This window comes from Trachemys scripta, chromosome 1 (assembly GCF_013100865.1).
Source record: "Trachemys scripta elegans isolate TJP31775 chromosome 1, CAS_Tse_1.0, whole genome shotgun sequence".
Lineage (NCBI taxonomy): Eukaryota > Metazoa > Chordata > Testudines > Emydidae > Trachemys > Trachemys scripta.
In genome coordinates, this window is record NC_048298.1 from 229824334 (window position 1) to 229839988 (window position 15655).

General features: G+C 40.4%; 1 protein-coding gene across 4 annotated transcripts in view; it reads right to left on the reverse strand.

Moving 5' to 3' along the window:
- MGAT4A (alpha-1,3-mannosyl-glycoprotein 4-beta-N-acetylglucosaminyltransferase A) overlaps positions 1 to 15655 on the reverse strand; it is a 136961-nt gene that overhangs the window by 2990 nt on the left and 118316 nt on the right. For 3 of the 4 annotated variants that reach the window (XM_034757955.1, XM_034757953.1, XM_034757954.1), the window contains exons 13-15: positions 10926 to 11004; positions 3350 to 3416; positions 82 to 194 (exon numbers count right to left, since the gene is read on the reverse strand). In XM_034757955.1, the coding sequence (XP_034613846.1) occupies positions 82 to 194; positions 3350 to 3416; positions 10926 to 11004 (259 nt within the window). Of the gene's footprint in view, positions 1 to 81; positions 195 to 3349; positions 3417 to 10925; positions 11005 to 15655 lie in introns of those variants that run through there. The other variant, XR_004644022.1, reaches the window with a different exon arrangement.

Below are 15655 nucleotides of genomic sequence, written 5' to 3' on the forward strand. Positions count from 1 at the left end.
CTTCAAATATGTTGATGCAATTAAAAACATCTCATATTTGATATTCTGATTTTAAAAGGGGTAAAGTACACAACATCTCACCTCATTCAGAATTGCCCAGACTGCTGAGTTTTGTATTACCGAAAGCCGAAATGATGAAATAGGGTTTAGACTTGGGTCAACTGTCCCTTCTGCTATACCACTTTCAAATTTACCTTCAAATGAACAAAAGCATATCCTAAATAAACAATCTCCAGACAAACAAATACAAGATACGGTGTTTAAAGCAATTAAAAAAATTAATCGCGATTAATCACACTGTTAAATAATAGAATACCATTTATTTAAATATTTTTTGATGTTTTCTACATTTTCAAATATATTGATTTCAATCACAACACAGATTACAAAGTGTACAGTGCTCACTTTATATTTATTTTCTTATTACAAATATTTGCACTATAAAAAACAAATTTTTTTTCAATTCACCTCATACAAGTACTGTAGTGCAATCGCTATCATGAAAGTTGAACTTACAAATGTAGAATTATGTACAAAAAAACTGCCATTCAAAAATACAACAATGTAAAATTTTAGAGCCTGCAAGTCCACTCAGTCCTACTTCTTGTTCAGCCAATCCCTCAGACAAATAAGTTTCTTTACATTTGCAGGAGATAATGCTGCCCACTTCTTGTTTACAATGTCACCTGAAAGTGAGAACAGGCGTTCTCATGGCACTGTTGTAGCCAGCGTCACAAGATATTTACATGCCAGTTGCACTAATGATTCATATGTCCCTTCATGCTTCAACCACCCTTCCAGGGGACATGCGTCCATGCTGATGACGGGTTCTGCTCAACAACAATCCAAAGCGGTGCGGACTGACTCATGTTCATTTTCATCATCTGAGTGAGATGCCACCAGCAGAGGGTTGATTTTCTTTTTTGGTGGTTCAGGTTCTGTAGTTTCCACATTGGAGTGTTGCTTTTTTAAGACTTATAAAAGCATGCACCACATCTCATCCCTCTCAGATTTTGGAAGGCACTTCAGATTCTTAAACCTGGGGTCGAGTGCTGTAGCTATTTTTAGAAATCTCACATTGGTACCTTCTTTGCATTTTGTCAAATCTGCAGTGAAAGTGTTCTTAAAATGAACAACATGTGCTGGGTCATCATCCGAGACTGCTATAACACAACGGGTAGTGATCAATGGCTCCATGTCTAGTTGGCAGCCGGTTTCAAGCGGAGTGCCCCAACGGTCGGTCCTGGGGCCGGTTTTGTTTAATATCTTTATTAATGATCTGGAGGATGGTGTGGACTGCACTCTCAGCAAGTCTGCAGATGACACTAAACTAGGAGGCGTGGTAGATACACTAGAGGGTAGCGATTGGATACAGAGGGACCTAGACAAATTTGAGGATTGGGCCAAAAAAAACCCTGATGAGGTTCAACAAGGACAAGTGCAGAATCCTGCACTTAGGACAGAAGAATCCCATGCTCTGCTACAGACTAGGGACCGAATGGCTAGGTAGCAGTTCTGCAGAAAAGGATCTAGGGGTCACAGTGGACGAGAAGCTGGATATGAGTCAACAGCGTGCTCTTGTTGCCAAGAAGGCTAACGGCATTTTGGGCTGTATAAGTAGGGGCATTGCCAGCAGATCGAGGAACGTGATCGTTCCCCTTTATTCAACATTGGTGAGGCCTCATCTGGAATACTGTGTCCAGTTTTGGGCCCCACACTACAAGAAGGATGTGGAGAAATTGGAAAGAGTCCAGCGGAGGGCAACAAAAATGATTGGGGTCTGGAACACATGACTTATGAGGAGAGGCTGAGGGAACTGGGATTGTTTAGTCTCCAGAAGAGAAGAATGAGGGGGGATTTGATAGCAGCCTTCAACTACCTGAAGGGGGGTTCCAAAGAGGATGGAGCTCGGCTGTTCTCAGTGGTGGCAGATGATAGAACAAGGAGCAATGGTCTCAAGTTGCAGTGGGGGAGGTCCAGGTTGGATATTAGGAAACACTATTTCACTAGGAGGGTGGTGAAGCACTGGAATGCATTACCTAAGGAGGTGGTGGAGTCTCCTTCCTTGCAGGTTTTTAAGGCCCGGCTTGACAAAGCCCTGGCTGGGATGATTTAGTTGGGAATTGGTCCTGCTTTGAGCAGGGGGTTGGACTAGATGACCTCTTGAGGTCCCTTCCAACCCTGATATTCTATGATTCTATGAAAATATATGGCAGAATGCGAGTAAAACAGAACAGGAGACGTAGAATTCTCCCCCAAGGAGTTCACAACAGAGAGATTGCACTACTCATACAGTGCTTGTATGAGGTGAATTGAAAAATACTATTTCTTTTATCATTTACAGTGCAAATATTTGTAATAAAAGATAATGTACACTTTGATTTCAATTACAACACAGAATACAATATATATGAAAATATAGAAAAACATCCAAAATATTCAATAAATTTCAATTGGTATTCTATTGTTTAACAGTGCGATTAAAACTGCGATTAATCACGATTCATTTTTAATCGTGATTAATTTTTTGAGTTAATCGCGTGAGTTAACTGAGATTAATCGACAGCCTTAGTGACTATCTATTCAATAAATGGATTTGCAACGCTACAGTCATGAATTGGCTGCAGTAATTCACCATAAATAAGTTTTTGAGGGTTTTTTATTTTTTTTTGTTTAAGTCTAATAGTAGGAAAATGGAACCCTTACAACACTCCCAGAAATCTTCCATAATGCTCAGAGCTCTTTGCCATCAGCTTCAGTTTTTCATTGGCAAATACTGCAGTACATATAGCCTTAGCACACAGACTAAGCAGCAGAAGCACTAATATGGAATAAAAAAGCTTAAATTCAGTGTAGCTGTGGGTGTACAACACCTCTGAAAATTAGGCCACTTTTGGTTAGATTGGATTCAGAGGTCAAATTTTAGGCAACCAACTTTTAAATTTTGACTTAAATATATATAAACTACATTAAGCATGTATGGATATTGGTATTTCTACTGGTAGAAACTTTGGTTATATCAGGATGAATAAACATGATGTTGTAAAGGCTATTAATAGACCAAAGCTAAAATGAATAAAAACTTTAACTATAATACTTTAAAAAGTGATGAATAAAATCCTTTTTTTCACAACTAAGAATCACATCAGAACTTCGTTCATTAAAGCAACCTGAAAAGGGCAAGTAACATTTATAAGGTCAGTTACGCAATGAAAATGATCAGAAACATATAAAGGCTTTTAAAAAAAAATAACATTTTACTAATTGATATAGTAATAAAACAAATTTTATTTCTATTTCTATGTTTGTAAAAGAACGAACATTGCTGTTCTATGGTGCACAGTATTACCTATTCTGAAATAACCGTCCTCCAAGCGTTTGTCTTTGGTTTCTTTGCTTAATATCAAGTCTTCATTCTAAAATAAAACAGGCACAAAACAAAATGAAAGCACTTATTTTGCATGTATCTAATAAATTTGCAAGCTAGAGCAAAACGTGGGTGCCCATGTTCTCTATTTAGAGCACTTTCCTAAAAACTTTGAACCAGCCTACTATTTCCATGAGCAAACAGATGTTATTTATAGCACAGACTTTTCTTAAAACAAAACAAAAACAAAAAAACAACCTGTTCCAGAACTGACTGTATTTGGCTTCAGGGTAGAAGAGAAAAATACCACTCATAAGAACTCATATGATGAAGCACAAGGATATTGCAGATACTGGCATACACGACAGAAAAGACACTCTGGGTAAAGCCCGCTCCACGGCTGATTTGGGGAGAGAAAGATCAAGTAACCTCTTCCCCACCCAAAGGACACTCATGAAACCATACAGCACACTTTAATCTTAAAATAGGTCTAGCTAATCTGCCTGCTGTATTCAGAAAGAAATCGGATACTTGCGGATTTCTCTTTTGAGCATCCAGGCTTATCATATTCCTATAGTTCGTTTTTGTTCTCATCTGCAGTTTGAGGAGGCAGGATCAGAAACTTATCACCCACCAAATTGGGGCTGGCTGCTTTTTCTACAAACTGAGAATGCTTCCAAAGCTAAAACACAGATCAGTTTGTAACACTAGAACAATAATTAACAATCAACTTCCACTTCAGTAAGTCTATCTACAGAACAATCTGTCCTCAAACAACTTTTACTCAGGGCTGCCCAGAGGATTCAGGGGGCCTGGGGCAAAGCAATTTCGGGGGCCCCTTCCATAAAAAAAAGTTACAATACTATAGAATACTATATTCTTGTGCAGGCCCCTGGGGGGCCCAGGGCAAATTGCCCCACTCTTCCCCCCCCCACCCCAGGCGGCCCTGGTAAAAATAAACATTTAAAAACCTTCCGCATCTCGGCACAAACCCAGTGTTGAGAAAACTTCTTTTCAAGTCACCTTTACAAGCTATCACTGGTTCTCAGTATCAGCTAGTGCTACAAAGCACTAAAGCTCATTAAAAGGCTTGGACAAATATTTTCCGTCAAAAGTTTTTTTAGATCGAAAACTAGGGGTTTTTAAAAAGCAGAAAAAATCACGGACAATGTCTGCTTTCCTTCAAAATTTGTTGTGGTTTTTTTAATTGAAAAGCTGAAATTAGTCTGCCAAAACCTGAACATGGTTTGGGGTTTCAGAAGTGTGTGGCCAAACATTTGCTGCTTGCTGTGTTTGATTGTTTAAAGAAACAATAAAAAAAAATTCTGCTTAAAAAATATCCAAAATTTTTGAACCACCTCAGCTTGTGACCAAATGCCTGAGCCCATGCAGTCAGAGATTTTTCCAGGTTTTGATACTCTGCTGGTTTCCTTGACTCATATCTGTCTCCATAACTTTGGGTTCATTTAGGTTAGAACATAAGAATGGCCATACTGGGTCAGACCAAAGGTCCATCCAGCCCAGTATCCTGTCTACAGATAGTGGCCAATGCCAGGTGCCCCAGAGGGAATGAACCTAACAGGTAATGATCAAGTGATCTCTCTCCTGCAATCCATCTCCACCCTCTGAAAAACAGAGGCTAGGGACACCATTCCTTACCCATCCTGGCTAATAGCCATTAATGGACTTAACCTCCATGAATTTATCTGTTTCCTAGAGACTGGCTCCATGGGGTCCCTCACAAACTGGAGATGGTTACTGTGGGTTTGTCTTTAGTATAGACTATGTACATACTCCACAAACTGAGCGTTTGAGCTTGTTCCAGAATTTGGGATGAGCCTATGTTGTGAAAACTGAAATGCTCAAAATAGCACATGCATGTGAATGGACACAGGGTGCTAAAATTAAATTAACCCAGGGGTTCTCAAACTGGGGGTCGGGACCCCTCAGGGGGTCACGAGGTTATTACTGGGGGTTGCGAGCTGTCAGCCTCCACCTCAAACCCCGCTTTGCCTCCAGCATTTATAATAGTGTTAAATATATAAAAAAGTGTTTTTAATTTATAAGGGAGAGTTGCACTCAGAGGTTTGCTATGTGAAAGGGGTCACCAGTACAAAAGTTTGAGAACCACTGAATTAACCCTTCTGGAGCCTCGGGGAATGCAGGGGAGGGAGGTCTCCCTTGGTAGGGTTGGGAAGGAGGTAGGTGGTGTAAGATATTGCTCCTCATGTGATCCCTCCCCCATGGCTCTCTTGGCTCTATCACTATTAATCTAAGGTGGCTAATTTTAAATGAAGCTACCCTCCCCTGACATGAATCTCCCTATGGCACTGAAATTAAATGTAGACTATAATTTGGCATTTGAGAAGTGAAAGGGATGGTAGCCCTAAGGGAAAAGATAACAGCTTGGCTCTCTGTGTTAAATAGCTGTCTGCAAGCCTCAAACTGCTGAATGAGCTTTAGGGTAGGGAAGGCTGTGCCTCCCCAAACAGCCTGGCCCTGCCCTCTATCCAACCCCCACCCACTTTCTGCCCCCCGACCCATCCTGCTCCTTGTCCCCCCCGACCTCCTCCAATCACCACCCCGGAACCTCACCCACCACGAACTCCCCCTGCTGCTCCCTGTCCCCTGACTGCCCCGACCCCTATTCACCCCCCCGCCAAGTCCTGACAGACCCCCAGAACGCCCACGATCCAACCCCCCATTCCCCATCCCCTGACCACCCCCCAGCAGCGCTGTGCAGGGCCGCTCCTGGGTTACCCCCACCTCTCCCCTCTCTCAGAGCCTCAGCGCGCCACGTCCAGGAGCTGTCCTGGCCCCTGGACAGAGCTGCAGCAGTGTGGCTCCGGCGGGACCGGAGCTCACAGCCCCGCCCCCTTACCACATGGCTCTGACTCAGCGGGAGGAGCTCAGGCCTCGCCAGAGCCACGCTGCTGCAACACTGTCCAGGGCCGCTCCTGACATGGCGCACTGAGGCGCCGGGGGATGGGGGAAGATGGAGGTGGGGCCCTGGACGCCTCAGATATTCTCGCGGGGCCCAGGGCAAATTGCCCCACTTGCCCCTCCCCTCTGGGTGGCCCTGCTTTTACTTACTTCCAATTAACAGGTGGGTCAGAAAGTTGTGCCCAGGTACTCAGCAGTTATCAACTTTCTCATTCTTATCCAGGCTCACCATTCCTATCATGGGAAAGCCACAAGCAAGGGTAGGCCACAAGCAAGACTACTGAAGCAATGATACTTTAAGAGATTATTAGGTATCACAGTACTGTATGCAATACCCTCCTGCTAAAACAGCATCTGTCAAGGCCTGTGTCCAATTCCTAGCGCCTGGTGAATGCTTAATTAGGTGACTGTTGCTGCCCTACCAATGCCTTTAATTCAACACAAACAATTTACCAGTCCAGGAAGTAAATAATGTCCTTATTTGAAGAGCTTTATCTTTCCTGTAAGGTTTGAAGAGCTTTATCTTTCCTGTAAGTAAACAATGTCCTTGTTTGAAGAGCTTTATCTTTCCTGTAAGCCTGCTTCATAGGCTTCTTTAATGCAATACTCCAGCTATCTAGCAATTAATGCTTTAGATGCTTTTTTTGGCTCTTGTTGCTGGATGACTTTTCTATACATTTACATTCTTGCCAGCTAGATCTAAACAGCTTGGTGTATATCAAATATTTGCTGGAGCTTTGCTTTTGGATGCGTAGGGTTTGTAGAAAATGATGGGAGGACTAGCTCCTGGGATCTGTGAAATCCCTAATTTACTTTTGGTAAAAAAATATTTGAGATGAAGAGCCATCTGATCAATGTGAAAAATACAGTACACCTCTACCCCAGTATAATGTGACCCGATATAACACAAATTCGGATATAATGTGGTAAAGCAGTGCTCCGGGGGGGGGCAGGGCTGCGCACTCCGGTGGATCAAAGCAAGTTCGATATAACGCGGTTTCACCTATAACACGGTAAGATTTTTTGGCTCCCAAGGACAGTTTATATTGGGGTAGAGGTGTATTTGTAATTATTCAATACACAATGCCTCTAGAAAAGACCCTCCATGTACAAAGGGGATGGTAAGCTCTCTTTAATAAAGAGATAGAAAAATGAAACTGAAGAAAGAAATGTGAACAGTCTAGTAATTGCATCCAGGGTCAGATGATCTAAATCCAAAGGCTCTACTCTGGGGAATTCCTGGTGATTAATCAAAAATGCTTGATAGGGTTATTCAGAATTAAAGTGGCCTTAATTCAATTTAGTTTAATTCACTTTGGAAGTGAATGTGGTTTAGCTAATTCTACTTCAAATTCACACCTTTAGTTAATTTGGATTAATTTTTCTGGATATCCATATGTAGACATGTCCTCAGGTCATAGAATCATAGAAGATTAGGGTCGGAAGAGACCTCAGGAGGTCATCTAGTCCAACCCCCTGCTCAAAGCAAGACCAACCCCAACTAAATCATCCCAGCCAGGCTTTGTCAAGCTGGGCCTTAAAAACCTCTAAGGAAGGAGATTCCACCACCTCCCTAGGTAACCTATTCCAGTGCTTCACCAGCCACCTAGTGAAATAGTTTTTCCTAATATCCAACCTAGACCTCCCGCACTACAACTTGAGACCCTTGCTCCTTGTTCTGTCATCTGCCATCACGGAGAACAGCCTAGCTCCATCCTCTTTGGAACCCCGCTTCAGGTAGTTGAAGGCTGCTATCAAATACCATCTCACTCTTTTCTTCTGTAGACTAAATAAGCCCAGTTCCCTCAGCCTCTCCTCCTAAGTCTTGTGCCCCAGCCCCCTAATAATTTTCGTTGCCCTCTGCTGGACTCTCTCCAATTTGTCCAAATCCTTTCTGTAGTAGGGGGCCCAAAACTGGACACAATACTCCAGATGTGGCATCACAGTGCCAAATAGAGGGGAATAATCACTTCCCTCAATCTGCTAGCAATGTTCCTACTAATGTAGCCTAATATTCCGTTAGCCATCTTGCAACAAGGGCACACTGTTGACTCACAGCCAGCTTCTCGTCCACTGTAATCCCCAGGTCCTTTTCTGAAGAACTGCCACTTTAGCCAGTCAAGCCCCAGCCTGTAGCGGTGCATGGGATTCTTCTGCCCTAAGTGCAAGACTCTGCCCTTGTCCTTGTTGAACCTCATCAGATTTATTTTGGCCCAATCCTCCATAAGAACATAAGAATGGTCATACTGGGTCAGACCAAAGGTCCATCCAGCCCAGTATCCTGTCTGCTGACAGTGGCCAATGCCAGGTGCCCCAGAGGGAGTGAACCTAACAGGTAATGATCAAGTGTTCTCTCTCCTGCCATCCATCTCCAGCCTCTGACAAACAGAGGCTAGGGACACCATTCCTTACTCATCCTGGCTAATAGCCATTAATAGACTTAACCTCCATGAATGTATCTAGTTCTCTTTTAAACCCTGTTATAGTCCTAGCCTTCAAAATCTCCTCAGGCAAGGAGTTCCACAGGTTGACTGTGCACTGTGTGAAGAACTTCCTTTTATTTGTTTTAAACCTGCTGCCCATTAATTTCATTTTGTGGCCCCTAGTCCTTATATTATGGGAACAAGTAAATAACTTTTCCTTATTCGCTTTCTCCACACCACTCATGATTTTATATACCTCCAATCTGTCTAGGTCACTCTGGACCCTACCTCTCCCCCCAGCTTAGTGTCATCCACGAACTTGCTGAGGGTGCAATCCATCCATCATCCAGATCATTAATGAAGATGTTGAACAAATCTGGCCCCAGGACAGATACCTGGGGCACTCTGCTTGATACCAGCTGCCAACTGGACATCGAGCTGTTGATCGCTACCCGTTGAGCCCAACCATCTAGCCAGCTTTCTATCCATCTTATAGTCCATTCATCCAATCCATATTTTTTTAACTTGCTGGCAAGAATACTGTGGGAGACTGTATCAAAAGCTTTGCTAAAGTCAAGATATATCACATCCACCACTTTCAAACTTTTCAAAGTTTTCTCTGCAATCACTAGGGCTAGAAAATTACTTTATTTTTTGTTTTCCTTTAAAAATGCTAATACCCTCATGTAATCACTTGACTCAAGAAACTAAGGATTTAAGAAAAACAACAAATATGGCAAGACGCGATAAAAATCACAAGAGTTGGCAACATATTTTAACCCCTTTTATAGGCTTCTAGTTGTCTTTCTATACATCCTGGCCTTTATTTAGACATGTAAAAATAGTATGATGAAACGTAAACTGTATTAAAATTATTAATTTTAATAATGTTTAGAATTGTATACATGATAAATATATGGATTTTTTTAAAGAAAAATATTGTTGATGAATCAACAAGAATCAAACATCAGGAGAAAGGGGTATCAAGATACAATCTGACTTACAACACTGTTTACCTGCTCCTGTCTGAAATGTTTCCCATCTTTTCCAGCTGACCTCCAAGGTAAAACTAGTGAACTTAAATCAAATTAACTCTACCCGGTAGAATGTAAATATGATGAGCCAAATTCAGGCCTAATTCCGGTACACCTCAATTTCATGCCTGTTTATGCCAGTTCTGAATTTGGCTAAAGATATTTCCATTGTGAAATTATGCAGCTCTCCAAATAATTTTTGCATTTTGAGCAGTTATTTCTTTTTTATAATTTCACTCTTGTAATGTATGTATGAACATCAATAAGTTTGGCCTCTCACAACACAAGAAAGTGGGGAGAGGAGAGTGGGTCTTGTTTTGATTAAAATTGCGAAGTAATATCTCATGAGTGTTGAAGGTAGGATTTGTATAGGAATAAAGTAGGGGAGAGAGGAATACTAGCAAGATCACTGCTCTGATATCACTTTGAATCATCATATGTTAATCTTCCAGACACAATGGTCAGGGTTCTTCCAGCTGAAAATATCTGCATCAGATGTGTATCATTTGCAATGAGATCAGACAGAAATACTTTAGATTACTCTTTTCATATCTACTGAAATAACCCTCTTTTTGAAGTAATGTCTTTTGGAATAGAAATTTTTGTGGTGAAAAAGACTAAAGATTCTCCTTTAGATACAGTGGTTAGAGTCTGACTTCAGACTGGAATTGACTTTATTCACTGCATTGCCATCTTGAGGTAAAATCCAGGTTGGTTGTGTGGAAGGAATAGAAAGTTTCAGACTCTGTTCTGGTAACTTGACCATTAAGATGCCAAAATATTTGCTTAGCTGGATTTGTGCAGGATCTTTAAGGCTGGACACTCAGTGGTTGAAAAATGAGGAAGCGGAGTGAAGCCAATTCCTCCAAAATCCAATTCTTTAAAATAAAAGCAGCAGCTAAACAAATGTAGATGAGTAAACACTGTTCTCCTCCAGATTACCCATCTTCCTTTTACCAAGCTTTATTCTGAATGAAAGTCTCTGCTCTTTGTAAATAAGGTCTGTTTAAAGTAAAGAGGAATAAATGTGATGAGATAAGTGGTTTTCAATTCCAATAAAAGAGACACCCATATTTTCCCAATCCAATGATTTCATTAGAAATTAGGAGTTTTGCCTTTACTCTAATATAGAAAGGAGAGATATTAATGTATTCATACCTTAAAAGGCAGAACCTCTACTGTAGTATTTAGTAGAATATCTCCTGGATGCTCTGGATTGCCACTGTGAAACAAGTATCTATAAATGCAAAAATTAAAAATAAATGGTCTGCACACTCAGTCACTGTTAGTTTAATAAGTAACATTAAACGACATTATGGAAATTACCCTGGTAGATGATCCCAGTTCAACTATGAAAATCAACTGAAAATTAGTTTCATATACGAATGTACTGAAAAGCTCTGCTTTAATGAAAGATATTGAGTTTTTAAAAAGTGACCAGGCAAAGTTTTTTTCATAGGATTTACGTGTTACTAGAACTTGCACCTAGGAAAATAGCCATATAGAGCTGGTCTTGACACCACAGGGTTATCCTGTGAGACAAAGGGGACTGGGAGGCAACAGGTTCAGGAAAATTGCATTTATTCTTAGCTCTTCTGCTGACCAGCTGTGTAACCATGGGCAATTCACATGGGCCCATTACATCCCATCTTGCCCATCTGCAAAACATACTAAATAACTTCTTTCATAACATACTTTGAGCTCTAGGGATGAAAAATGCTATATAGTAAATGCTAAATGTTATTGTCATCTATATGGAAATTTGCTGGTCATGGCAAAAACTACTGAATAAGCGCTGACCAAGATCACGAATGCAATAACAAAGCTACATAGTTTATTAGCATAGTTGTATTTACATGTCTGTATTCCTAACTATATGTATTAATAAATATTAGTGTTTTAACATTTATATAGTGTTATGGCTCATCAAAGCTACAACCCCTTGATCACATATTATAAACAAACGTACAAAAAAACAAATCCCCAAAATTAATGTAGTGCAGTAGCCAGAAGCCACTTTCCCCCACCCCGGTTGTGGAACAGTTTCCCATTTATTATGGGGTTACGGAATTATTTATTACAAGAGAGAAAAACAAGGTATGTTAGGCAACAGCAGTACCTGTATGTATTTTACACAGAAATTTTAGAGACCATATTGCGATGTGCATCACAACTTTGAAAAAAGAAAATAGAAAATTTCCCTGTAAACATGCATATCGGATGGAATATATTACATAAAAAAATGTTTATAGCACTTAAACCCTCATGCTTCAGGGCACAAGTAAACCACTAACCACTTGAGAAAAGGAATTCACTTTTCCCATGGGCAGGTTATTCCATAATTGCTTGTTATTAAGTTTCCTGGACCTTCCTCTGAAGGAGTTGGTATTGGACACTGTTAGAGACTGGACACTAAGCCAGAAGGACCATTGGCTTAATTCAATATGGTAGTTTCTAGTCCTAAACCTAGTGGCAGACAGCTTTCTGGCCGAGAGGACTTAAAAGAGGAGCCCATGGATGATGGAACTCCCAACCACCAGAGACTTGGATGAGCCTGAGACTTGCTACTTTTAAGAGTCAAGACAGGACTGTCTCTTTGAGCAAGGCTTCCCCTAATAACAGTGGGAACAGAATGTTCCAGAATACAACAATGAAATGGAGGAAAAATACAACAATTCCATTTTCAGAAAGTAGAGTAACAAGGTTGGGATGAACTGTGTGACAGAAATTACATTTTTAATTATGCCTATGACATCCGGTAATGGACACATTTCAAACAGACATTTGAAAACACACATTTGCAAGAACTCACTTTGCTAACAAACAACACTCAATGTAAGTGGCTGCTAAATGTAGCATTAATTATATTAGGAGAAAATTGGATGTTTCTCATCATTAATAAATATATTTATCTTCATGGTCAACATTTTTCCTCAGTGTAGGCTGTTTGAACTGTGGTTGCATTCATTAATGATACTTTATTTTTTTTAAATGATGTATTAATGTGATGATAAAAATAAATGTGTATGACATATATTAAGAGTAACTAATTGGAATTGTAATGCAAAGTTATGGGAGAATTCCAACGTAGGGATTCACAGACCAGGACACACCAACTCAAAGCAGCCCCAGACCCTGCCAGAACAACAGATGTAAAACCTGCAGACATATCTCCACTGCTACAATGATCAACAACCCCCACAACACACCTTTCTAGATCTGTGGATCCTACACATGCCTGTCACAACATGTAGTACATCTCATCCAGTGCACTAAATGCCCCAATAACAACTATTTAAAACCAGACAATCACTACGCCCTCAAATGAACTCACACAGGAAAATATAAAAGACAAATACACCCTATTACCTGTGGGTGAACACTTTTCACAAAGCAATCACTCTATATCAATCTGCATCCTCCAAGAAAACCTGTACAACACATTCAAAAGATGAGCATGGGAGCTTAAATTCATAACACTGTTAGACAATAAAAATCACAGACTGAACAGAGACACTGGATTTATAGCTTATTACAACAATCTGTAACCCAACTAAATCCCTCTTTTTGTCCTGTGACTGGCCACTTCACCTTGAATGATCCCTTACAATATGTGCTAACTACTTATGCTAAACAATCTGTTCCATCTTGCATTTAGCTGTGACACTGGGAGTTCCTTTCCTGTAAGGATGAGGCCTTTTCCTGTAGCCATATTGTAGAGCCCAAGGCCTTTGTCTGGAGAGCAGCAGCCACTAGCTAAGAAGCAGAAAGTCACATCCTCACATTGCATCTAAATTACAATAAAACCATGTAATATCGGGCTGTTCTGAAGGCGATCCTGTCCTAATAGCAGCCACCATAACCAGATAAAGAAACAAATCTTAAGATGGTTAAAGAAAACTTAATGTGATAGCATTCTGTCTGGCAAGAAATCACTACAATAGTAGTGGTTATGAAATCCCGACTTCTTTATTGTTTTATCTTTATGGTCCCCACTTCTCGATTGTTTACCTGTATGATCTCTGTCTGGTTCATTGATTGTTTCTGTCTGTTACATAATTAATTTGCTAGGTATAAATCAATTAAGGTGGTGGGGTATGATTGGTTAAATAATTGTTTTACAATATGTACAATATGTTTTACAATATGTTAGGTTAAAATTGTTTTAGTAATATTTTAATAAAATGATTGGTTAAGGTACAACTAACCACGACTCACATTTCACTATATAAACTTGTCAACTGTCCAAAATGGGCCATCTTGATTATCACTACAAAAGTTTTTTTTCTCCTGCTGATAATAGCTCATCTTAATTAATTAGCCTCTTAGAGTTGGTATGGCAACTTCCCCCTTTTCATGTTCTCCCCCAAACCTTCCAACTCCTGATCCAACACAGGAGGTTCCACTAGAGTGGAAGGTCTCTGGGCTGTTCCCTGACCCACATGGTGGATCAGCAGAAACTGCGGGGATTGTTCTTACTCTTTTTTTCCCCCCATATTGGCAAGTGATGAGGTTATCTGAGTGAACAGCAGATTTGAGCCACGAAAGTAGTCAAACTGAGGGCTACTGTGAATCTCTGAGACAAGAAAAATCTGCCAATAAGCGCAGGACCCACCAAGGTAGAGAAGGAACTTTATCACTTTATCACTATCTATCTATCTATATATCTATCTTCTTACAATATGTTCCATTGTATGTATCTGATGAAGTGGGCTGTAGCCCATGAAAGCTTATGCTCAAATAAATTTGTTAGTCTCTAAGGTGCCACAAGTACTCCTGGTTTTTTTGTGGATACAGACTAACACAGCTGCTACCCTGAAACCTGTCACTATATAAACTGAGGTCCAAAAGGAAATTCTTTGGAACCAACTCCAGGACACAGCCCCAAGATTAGAGCTGCCAGACCTCAACAGCCTGCCAATCAGAGTGCAAAATCTGGAGTTCCCCAGATTACCTGATCCTGACTGGCCAGCAGGAACAGTACGTCTGCCTTATTGGGAGCGGTGAGCCTTGTATGCTTAGTGTGTGCATTCTGTTTTGGTGATTGTTAATAAATAGAGGTTAAGTAGGATATTACTGTGTAAGGCTCCTTCACTGGTAAAAGACCCCATAAATCCCCAAAAGATTAAACCCTGAGTCCATAGGGAATGGGTGTTTACCTGGAGCCCACGGAGGACTAGAGCCCAGAGCCCATTGAGGAATAAAGTTAGATGCCTTTTGCCTGGAGATGTAGGAACTGGGAAAGGGTGGGGGGGTGCCTAAATCAACAGGGTTATGCCTTGAGCTTTAGGAACTAGGTAGAGGTGGAAGCCTTGAGCCCTAGGAACTAGGTAAAGGCAGGTGCCCTAGAGTGTGTGTAATAGAGAATTTTGTGCGGGTAACATTTACAGACCTGAAGAATAGCTCCGTGTGACTTGAAGGTTTGTCTTTCTCACTAACAAAAGTTGGTCCAATAAAAGATATTACCTCACCTACTTTGTCTCTCTAATATCCTGGGACCGACGTGGCTACAACTATACTGCATACATTCCTTTTAACATTGAGTTTTCAACATGAATTACGTGAATGAGAAACACCAGCATTTTTTACCACTAGGTGGTATATCTATACTTGGGAATTTATTAAGGCCATTCATTTATATTAATAGAACACAGACTAGTTTCCTAAAATTAATGTCTATGTAACTGCGTATAGAACTGATATCTAAATACACCTAGTTTATTAAAATGTAATCAGACATAAAATTTCCAATTTGTCAGTGTTAAATATGTCTAGAGCTGGATAAGTAGTTGGCATTAATCCACATAATCTTTATCTGCAAGAAATTATTTTTTGCTGTGATTAATGATCCTTACAGAAAGGATCATTAAAAGAAAGCAGAAGAGGAA